Source organism: Columba livia, chromosome 9 (genome assembly GCF_036013475.1).
Source record: "Columba livia isolate bColLiv1 breed racing homer chromosome 9, bColLiv1.pat.W.v2, whole genome shotgun sequence".
NCBI lineage: Eukaryota > Metazoa > Chordata > Aves > Columbiformes > Columbidae > Columba > Columba livia.
In genome coordinates this window covers 24420799-24431207 of record NC_088610.1, presented here as the reverse complement: position 1 = coordinate 24431207, position 10409 = coordinate 24420799, and the positions used below count along the sequence as shown (strand labels likewise).

The window sequence follows — 10409 nt, the reverse complement described above, 5'->3', positions numbered from 1 at the left end:
TTGGTTCTTTCCCTTTTTTTTGTTGTTGTTGTAAAACACTACTCTTGGGTATTCAGCGTTATGGGACAAGTTGTCACTATATTCTCTCTTGCACAGCTGCATGTGCAGGGCAGCACAGCACACAAGACACCAAGCAAGGTGTCCTGGAGGTGTCCAACTGCATACTCAGCCATCAGTTCCTCACTCCTCAGGCTTATCTGCAGGCACAGAACCCAACAAGAAGGGCTTCCAAGACACATTTCAAGCGGTGGCCCGACTGCCAATCTGAAAGCACAACTGCTTTCCAAAGGAAAGCTGTTGCTCTGCAGAATTCATAATCACTTATGGGAGTTCTCCCACACATTTTCAAAGGGAAAGCAAACTATTCAGCAAGCAGTCCACCAACATAAAGGGGAGAGGGGGGATGAACCAGTGATACCAATTTGCTACATTCACTAAGAACACACAGAGGATAGATCTACTTTGATGTAGGTGCCTTTCAGTGGTGCCCACAGCCACCCTGGTAACAGAAAGGGATGAGCAACTTGCGTTTCACCCTGCCATTGCACACAGACCATGGGAAAATGGTGCTGGCTTTGAATGTTAACGGAGAACTTCACTTCACATCTGCTTCCAAGAACGTTTTAGTGAGCAAAGGTGGTGAAGGTACAACCAGCTTCCCTAGACAGGACGATGCCATCTCTTCTAGCTATGCCTCAGGAGACTTCCAGGAGAAAGCCAAAAGCTCACAAGCTGTTGCCTGGTTCCAACTACAGGAGGAAGGAAAATTGAGGAACAGGGTGATGCAGCTGTCTGCTGACATCTGTAACATAACTAATTTTTGCAGGGCAAGTGCCTGCCTCAGCCAAACTGCAAGGTATCACACCAAGTTTCTCTGAAGAGGGCAAATGTACAGAGGTTTTGCAGTCTCCAGGGAGTCACTATGTCAGGACTGCTTCCAACACTGCTCTCACATCAGGACTTGTCTTCCCAATTGCTCTGGGTTCACATCCAAGTCCATCAAAGCTTCCCAACTGTGAATCACACAGCGTTATTTGACACAGAGACATGTCTTTTAAAAGGAAGGTTTTACACCTGAAGTTTTGTAATTTAGCACCTCTAGGGTGACACATAACCTGCTTGTTTTGCTCCATCTTGCTGACACCCAGCCTGTCGGGATGTTGAGTGTTTTGTGCCAGCTGCATCTGCTATGCCAGGGAGCTGCTGACACCTGTACTTCCACATGCTCCGTGGAAGCATTCCTCTGGTGCTGAAAATAGTCCATTACTCAGGACAGGTCTTGTTACCTGAACTTGAAAAGTTCACAAGAAGCACATTAATGATTTTGCACAAACTGCACATTTCTCTTTGCATTCCACTAATTTCTTGCAAGGTGAACAGACGCAAACTTATCACCTCTGCCTTATTCATACCAGTTTTCTTCATCTTGGCCACTCGGTAACACACGATCCTAAGGACCAACCTGGTTTACCACAAATGGATGTGGATGCCACGTAGTCCAGAGCAGCTGTGGGTGTTTTTCAGGGCAGAGACGGCACAGAAGAGATGGATGATCTCCAGGTTGCTGGTGGCATAGGCTTTGGTGTCACCAAGACTGCACCCAGGGACCTAGACACACAACTTGCCCCTGCGCCAGCTCTGTGTGCAAACTGCTTCATTTCTAAAGTGGATGATCCGGTGTCTTCTGGGCATGCTGAGCATGACCACCACGTCCTGGAGATGGGCTCACAAACATGTGGCCTCTCTGGCCACAGCAGCATCTGGGTAACGCAGCCTGTGCTCATTTAGGAGGTGGGTCGGGGGAAGGTGTTTTTTTTTGTGTTGTTTTGTTTTTTGCTTGTTTTGCGGTTTTGTGTGTGTTTTTGTGTGGCTTTGTGTTCTGTTTTTGTGTTTTTTTTTTTTCTTTTGTTTCTCACCATCCAACTCTATTCTCACTGACAATAAGTTCAACTATTTTTTCCCAAGTTGAGTCTGTTTTGCCTATGACAGTAATCAATACAGAATGTCCCTGTTTTTATCTTGATCCACAAGCTTTTTCATCTTATTTTCTCCCCCTGTGCTGTTGAAGGGGAGTGAGAGGGCAGCCAGCCAGCATCAACCCACCATGCTTTTCAATCTTCCACGCAAACCAATTACTTGCTGTTAAAACAGGTTGCCCTGGGGGATGAAAAGTTGAAGGAGCTCAGCTTGCTCCTGGCTTCCCTTCCCCCAAGCTCCAAAACCAAGAGCTTTTTTAAAAAAAATAGAAGAGGGAAAAATTACCTTTTTGTTCAGATCAATTCCTCAACCACCAATTTTTATCAAGAATTAAAACACCCCAAATACACAGAGCACACAAAAATATGTGGATCTGGAAAAACTTCTCAGTGTGAGGTGACAGTCAAGACAATCCTATCACAGCTAATAAAAGAATTTATTGTAAACATACGTATCTTACACAATTATACAGTATAATACAGATAACATGAAGGATTTAAACACTCAGCATTACAAATAGGGGTAATATTTGTAGAGATCTTTAACTTGTATCAAGACTCTTTAGAAAGCCAGAGAAATATACTGTAACGTTTCAACACACCGTATCCTCCGTAGCATTCCACACACACCTGAACGGTTTGCATGAAATTCCACAACCTCTAAATCATCTCCAAGCAATTCCCACAGGAACTTCTCACCAACAAATTTTTCTCCCACCACTTTTCAAAATTCAAAGCACTTGTTGCAAACTCTTCCTATGTCTGAAGGACTAAACAAATGTGTTATTTTCTATCTGCTTTTAACAGATTTTTCCTCAGCAAACTTTATATATTATTAATATAGCATCTCCTAGGAGAATAACCTGTGGTTGCTCAGAAATGTAGCAGTAGATCTCCACTGCAGGAACCCCATTAAGAATAAGGGGCATTTACCTGCCGGCTCCAGAGCCAGGTAGAGGACTCGTTCTGAAACTCCATTCCTCACAGAAAAGCAGGACACAGGCAAGGAAGCCACAATTTGCAAACAGATGCTCAAAAGATGAGCTCCTGCATCCTCAAGAGCTGCTCTGGGCTTATCAAAATCCCAGAAACTAAGCCCACAAGAGACAGGGGCTGGAAACATGTGTCATTGCAGAAGATCATAGCATGACTGAGTTTGCCCAAAAGGCTGTTCCCACACAACCTGCAGGCTGTCATAGCAATAGTGACAGATATCTTGAAAATGCCCTTCTCTTTTGTAAAAGCTGTTTACGGGGCGCCCGAAAGCAGTATGGGCTTTGAGCTCATCACAAAGTGAGGGGCCTGCAGTTCCCCAGCTACCTGGATTCTCAACACTGAGCTCAAACATCATCACCAGTGCTCGACTCCCTCACACTGACCTCAGCTGAAAAACTGATGTCAGGGCTAAGCTGTGCACTTTACATGTGCCGGCAATCCTGCACTCAGCTCACCCGAACAAGCCAGGATGATCTGTCGAATCCACAGTATCTGTAACGCCCCTTCTAGGGGGCATTTAAGTCCTCTTAATGTTGTTTGGATTTCATCCATTGGTCCCATTCCCTAGACTCAAGGGCCAGGATTTGCCACTCTTGTTCAGCCAACTGTAACTCCCTGTTAGCTCTGATGAACTTAGAGGGGCTTATCTGCAGACCCCAGCTCTGTTTCAGGTGAAGACAGGCAGCACCTCAGCTGAGGTGCATAGTGCCTTCTTCAGTTCCAGAACTGCATCAAACCTACGCTGCTCTCCTTGGAAGCCTGAAAAGATCCTCTAACTGAACCGTCTTCCACAGTTCCTACACACTACCGGAGTTACCATCGCCTGTCTTCTAGCCCAAAAAAGCACCAAAAGATAACATTTTTAAGATTTCTGTTCCTACCTCAGGCTGGGAAAGGTAACTGTAGTTTAATGTTTATAAAAGGCTTTGTACTGTCAAAGCACGGCACCAAGAAGAGCGAGGCCTCAGCACACCCCTGTGAGGTAGGTATCCTGCTCCCCATGCTCAGAGATGGGGAAACTGAGGCACAGAGTGATTAAATCAAAGGCCATGCAGCAGATCAGAGACCCAGTTGAGATCAGAGCGTTGGAGGTTCTGGCTGTTTGACCCATGCTCCGCTCATCTGACATCACTGCCTCACAAAACAGGCACCGTGAAAGCACAACAGTCCAAGAGGAGTCCCACCAACTTTACAATGATTTGTTCACACTACTAGCAAGCACTCATGGGTCTGGACAGAGGCGTGGTGGATGTGGGGTGGGTCAGGATGTTGTCAGCAAAGCCTTCTTCAGTGAGCTGTTGATAGCCAGGCTGCAGACATGTCTCCTACGCCAGCGATGTTCCTGAGACAGGTAAGTGCTGGGGTTAGTAGCAGAACTTCTTCCTGCAGTCAAGACATCAGAGGAGCTCCCCACAAGCAGCAAACCTCTGACTTTTTGATCCTATCAGGTCTCTCTGTGTTGAGCCAAACTTAAGCCAAAGTGGTGCTGCTACTACAGCACTTCACAATCCAAGCTGATCATTACTGAATGCTGTCAAAACATTAAGACTTGTTCAACACAGCAGTTCACCTGCCCACTGGCATAACACTCCAAACCTTCTGGCAGCCTGGGGAGACACTCACTGGGCAAAGAGTTTCAGACAGTTCAAGCCCACAAACACTCAACACTGTCCTTGCACCTCTCCTGTCCCACGCAGGACACGTGGTCAGTCAAATCTTACCAAGCCTGACCATGGTTTATTCATCTTGATTGAGCACATGCCAGTCTACCTTTCTGACATGACTAAGAAAGGTGGCATCTGACACTGTCTCTAGAGAGGCAAGGAATTTGGTTACATTACACTTAGCTGAATGAGCTACCGATAAGCTTCCCCAGCTGTCTTCTCAGTCACATACATCATACTTGAGCAGGACTGGTAGAATTTGTTGCCACCATCAGCCTTCTGCTCCCTGACGCCCAAACCTAACCAACAAACCCACCCATCTATTCAAATAACCCACCTTTAAAACCTGCCTTTGACTCGTCTCACATTCAGAGTGCCAAAGCAACTGTTCTGCGCACTGCATGGGGAAACCAACTCGTATCAAAAAGCATTATTTCTTTTCTCAAACAAGAATATCCAACATCACCAATACAGCTGTCCCAAAGCGACCAGGCCTGTGGTGTCTCTCACAGCTAGCAACTCAATGCAAACTGAGGATGTTTGTTCAGCCACTGAACATACACTTACCAAGTAAACACTGACATTTAACAGGTTGATTTGGAACAGAGCATCATTTTGTTGCATTAAGGTGCATCTTTAATTGGAGGTAACAATCTAGTAGCCCAATGCTATAATGTATATAATAGTGTCCTACAGAAATACTGGATTTGTCAACCCAACTTCAGTCATAGATCCACCTTTCCTGTAGCATCTTGTCTGCTCCAGTTCATTGCTCCTCATTTAGTATCTTCATATTTTTGTTTGTGAGGAAGTCAAGAAAGGGAATATTACAGATGGCTTTGTGAATATTCATCACTGTGATTTCTCTTGGAGTCCTGCAGGGAATGCATCAGAGATGCTATTATAATACATAAAAAGATACATGTCCATAAAGCAGCAAGGGGGGCAGGGGAGGAAGAAAAAAGGTACATTTAAAAAAAAGTATAAAAGAGCAGGTGTTAGAGCAACACAGGAAAAGCATTAAAATGTCACAGGACAAAAAGGCCACTCTCAAATGACTGGAGTAAACATCTTGGGCACTGGGGAAGGAAAATCAAGTGCTGAAGTATTAATTCTTGCCCTTCTGTAGCCCAGAATATGTGTCTATATTTCTATATATAACATACATACGATTATTATATAAATACTTATATATTTCTTATAAGTAAATATTTAAAAAAGCATTTTCTCGTAGCGTTATTTTTTTCAGTTCAAGCTATCCCAAATCATGCTGCTGAACAGAAATCAAATGTGGTCTAATCATTACCATAAAAATCACTCAGTATCTGAGCCAGAAAAGAGTACATCAGTAAAATAAAGATTAATTACATTGTTTAAGTTCTGTCTGGCCATGGGTAAGTTGTCTACATGGTAACCTGAGATGGACAAGAGTGGGAAGGTCCTTCCAACATGGCTCTGTAGAAATGGCTCATCTGCCTTTGAGCGTGGCAACACCAGAGAATCCTGCCTGTTTTTTTAATGCTATCTCAGCTTCCACTCCTTTGCCACTACGGTGCTAGGAGATGACAAATCCCCTCGTAAAGCTTGGATCCTCCCAGAATACGGTTCATAAATTCCCTCACTCGCTCACATGAGCCAGACAAAATCTGACTAAATTCCTCAAGCGGCTCAGCCCTCAGAGCTGGCCTAAGCGGTCCAAGAGGAGAGAAGCTGCCGTACCTGTTGTGAGGAGCTGTCTGGTACGCCACGGCCAGCGCCTGCCGTAGGATATCACTCATAAGCTGTTCAGTGGCCTGTGACAAAAGATAACATTAGGAGACAGCTTTATGAAAAGAGGAAAGGAATGTGTTATTTGCTGAGTATCAGTGTAAGAGCAGCCGAAACTCTGGCTGACTTCAATCCTGTCTTCCCTCAGCAGGAAGCAGTTCAAGATGCCCAAGTGAGTTTTGTTAGCACAGTAATAAGAACTGAGTATATTCCACAGAAAAAAAGGAGACCTATACATGTACAGAGCTCAGACTGCGACCGCCCAGTCTGGTTTCTCTCTGGATCTGCAGAGCAGTATGTGCACAGCAGGGAGGATCCATGGCTTCAGAGCCTGTGCTTCAAAGAGCATTTTACGGCCATGTCCCTCACACACCAGAGCTGGTTTTGTACATGGCAGATTCCAGATATTCTCCCGGGAACTGTTATTTGCTCGTTAGCCACTCCCTGTGGTCACCAGGCTTATGTCAAGACACTTTCACAAAAACCTCCCAGCCTGCGCAGCAAGGAGACAGCAGCCGTATGGCCTACACACTTGGCTTAATCAAGGTTCAATCAAAAGCTAATTAAGGCTCTTGGTTTTCTGTGCCTGTATCAAGACCAGAACAGAGGTTTCTGGGACGTTCGGTCAGGGCAGCTGGCACAACTCTACAATTATAATGGAGCAATCTGATGGTTACAATCTGTGTCTACACATGGATGTATCTGTATCCAAGTGTGTGTGTAACCTGGACTCAATTAGCTTTTGTAAAACTGATCTGATAAGCAGCAGTCTGTATTAAAAAAAAAAAAAACAAATTGTCTTTGCCTTGAAATACAGCAGAGCATTGCTAAAAATAATTGGTCTTAGCCTTCAGTCCAAATCCAGGAACTCCAACTCCATGCTGTTCAAAGCTTTGGTAAGAAACTATCTCTGTTTTTCCAAAAGTCATTATGACAGAGAAATGGTTTCTTGTACAGTGCAGAACTGCTGTTGTCTGCAGAAATTCAGTAGTCTCCCAGCAGAGACAACCCAAGCAAAAAGGAACTGAACAGTATATGGAAAAAAATAGCTAACCTTGTATAAAATAATCAAATCTTACAGAACTCTGACAGATTTCCCCCAGTTTTCAAGGGTAGGAAAAAGTAAGGGATACTTTCAAAGTTATGGAATGAGTCAGTATGTTACTGGAGGTGAGAATCTAGAAATCACTATTCTGTGTCCAAGCCAACAAATTAGTTAGAAAGTTAGAAACACACACAGAAGTATATGACACTCTTTGGTCAGCTATATATCTTTCTATACATGTACAAAGATGGACATCAGACTTTGCATCTCCTGGTTTGATAAATGTATATTAAAAACGATATTCCATCTTTTTTTCTACATTACTGCATTAATAGTTACAGAAAAGTTCTTCTTGTGAAGTAATTTCTTACCTTTAAAATCATATCTTCTACTACTGATGCATAAACATTCTTCTGTACCTCAGCCGGCTGAAAAGAAATCCCTATCTATAAAATATGAGAGAGAAAAAAAATATTAGTACATCAAATAACACAACCCATGTTGTACTACAGATGAGAATGAGATTAACATAAAAAAAGATACTACAAAGAGTAGACAAAAAACAAGCAAGGAGACACTGCAGAACTTTCAAGCAGTACAATCTCAGGCTTCATTTTAAAAAAATCTGGAGAATATGAAGCTTGGCCATTAGAGAAGCCTGCAGAAATGCCTCTAAAACACAGAAGTAACAAAAGCAGGTTTAAATTTTTGTTTCAGAAAGTGAACACAAAACCCAATACCTTTGGAATGGGAATGTAAGCTTAATTTTAAAACTGTACATATATTCAATCCACCTATTCATCATCTTTCTTGCACCTAACTGGCAACTGAAACTACTTTAAACAGCAGCACTCCTGGCACAAAAGTTCCACATCAAAAGGATGTTTCATCCCCCAGTGACACTTTCATCATGCCTGTGCCCTTGTCACCTACATAGCAAGGGATGAGATAAACTGCAGAACCAAAGTTTTGTCCTTTCATGTGAGCACTTGAGGTGGAGACAAAGATCCTTTCTTTCTCCCATGGCTGCTCCTCACAAGCTCTTCTCCTGTCTCTGCTGAGAGCGCTCCAATGCTGAGAGCTCTTTCCCACAAGCTGAGTCATCACGAGACTGACCTTCCTTCCTGCTGCTGTCAGAGAAGACTCTCCTCTCCCTTTTTTACCCTAATTTGAACAGAGGGAAGAAACCCAAGCAGTGGAGGTGGCTGCTGTGGTCTTAGCTTTACTGCAACCCCCTCTTCAGGAGCTGCAAAGCTCTGGCCCAAGCAATGAGCCTGAATCTTTCACACGATGGAACAGGAAGAGCTCAGTGCTAGTGCTCCCCGTCCAACATTTTCCCTTGATTCTAGCCTTCCAGGATGATTTCTGGGGTGCTAAGCTCTGCAATACAGTTACTCTGACATGACCTCCTGGCTGGCGTGCTTCACTCACTCCTGCCAGCACTGGCCAGCTGAGTGCCATGAGTCAGAAGGCCCAAATTTTTCCAGGGCATTCCAGAGGCCCATACAGATGAAAGGCAACTAAATAAATGTAAGACCCCCAACTAGCTTAACAGCAGTGATTAACTTTTGAATCACCCATTACCTTCTCTGCAGTGTCCCTCACAAACTCCGATGCAGGCAAAGAAGCCAAGTAGAACTTCATCTCCTCTTGTTTCTCCTCCTGTTCTTTCTTAATGTTTATTTTTAATGGCTCGCTAAAGCTCAGAATGTCTACTTCCTCTTCATGTTCTGGTTCTCGTTTCAGAAATTGCTGTAGTTCCTCTAGTTTTCGGCACAGCTCCTCTCCACTGCTGTAAGATGAAGGGCATTCTGAAAAAGAAGCAATCAATTAAACACATGATAAGTTATGGCAAGCTGTTTATAAACAGATGCACACTCAAAATAGGGTAAGAAATTAAGGTAATTGGAAGTTTCTTCTGTAGCTCCCAGCAAACATAAGGATGAACAGAAATGCAAACAGTCATTGAGAGCCTTCTAATTATATCTTCATTACACTCATGGTCCTCTCTCTCATCTGCCCCTACACCAATCAAGAAGGCTGCATTTCAGACACAACCAGGCTAATGTGAGCCTCCTAAACATTCTCACAGAAGCTTTTAGACAACAGGCAAAGCAGTCTGCTGCTCTACCATTTCCTTGGAGAAATTGAGTTTTTAACCGTGTAGGCACCAAGTAGCACTAACGCATCTTTGACACTGTGACAAGTATTATCACGCTTAAAAAAAAAATAATCAGAAGACAGACTGGCAGTGGAATTACAAAAGGGTGGGATTACAAAAGGGTAACCTCTTCCCTGCATGTTTGACACAAGCCACTACGCAATAGAGAAATTATTTTCTTCAAAGACAAACACAAATCTAGTTATTTAGAAACAAATATTAGAAGGTGCAGATAGGCTTCCTTTCCACCTTTAACAACTGCAATGCAGGGCCAGACTTAGCAAAGAATAATCAAATCCATACGCTTCTTGGAAATACCTTAAATCCCTGTATGATCAGAACAGAAAAACATTCAGCTTTGGGAAAAGGATTATCTGAAGGTGAAACAAGGGAGCTTAACTGTGAAGAATGGGCAAAATTAAAGATGTATGTTTAATACATTCTAAAATGGACTGTGGTAATCTCAGAGATATGCCTAGTACAATAATGTAGCAGCTATAATAACACAACGTGAAGCTTCACACAGGCAAATTCACTTCACTTTTGGAGGTAAACCGACCCCCACTGAGCTCCAGGCTGTCGCTGCCAGTTTTGGGGCTTTTTTTGTACCTGAACTCATTCATACTGTTCACATAGTAAGTCTTTGAATGGAAGCTAAGCTCACCCAAGGACTGAACTGTCATTACCCCTATGCTTAGTTTGTGTGCCCAAATGCATAAATGATTACACTGTGGGGCTAGAATCATCTCTCATAAGATTTATTTACACTGGGCCTCTGAAGGTCCCAAAGCACAATAAAA

General features: G+C 43.4%; 1 protein-coding gene across 18 annotated transcripts in view; it reads right to left on the bottom strand.

Moving 5' to 3' along the window:
• Positions 1-2394: 2394 nt before the first annotated feature.
• Positions 2395-10409, bottom strand: part of YEATS2 (YEATS domain containing 2) — a 46715-nt gene continuing 38700 nt past the window's right edge. For 16 of the 18 annotated variants that reach the window (XM_065074273.1, XM_065074277.1, XM_065074272.1 and 13 more), the window contains 4 exons: positions 9033-9259; positions 7820-7894; positions 6356-6429; positions 2395-5511 (listed from right to left, as the gene is read on the bottom strand). In XM_065074273.1, coding sequence (XP_064930345.1) covers positions 5403-5511; positions 6356-6429; positions 7820-7894; positions 9033-9259 — 485 coding nt within the window. In that variant the 3' untranslated portion in view covers positions 2395-5402. The remainder of the gene's footprint in view (positions 5512-6355; positions 6430-7819; positions 7895-9032; positions 9260-10409) is intronic. The other 2 variants (XM_065074280.1, XM_065074271.1) reach the window with 1 other exon arrangement.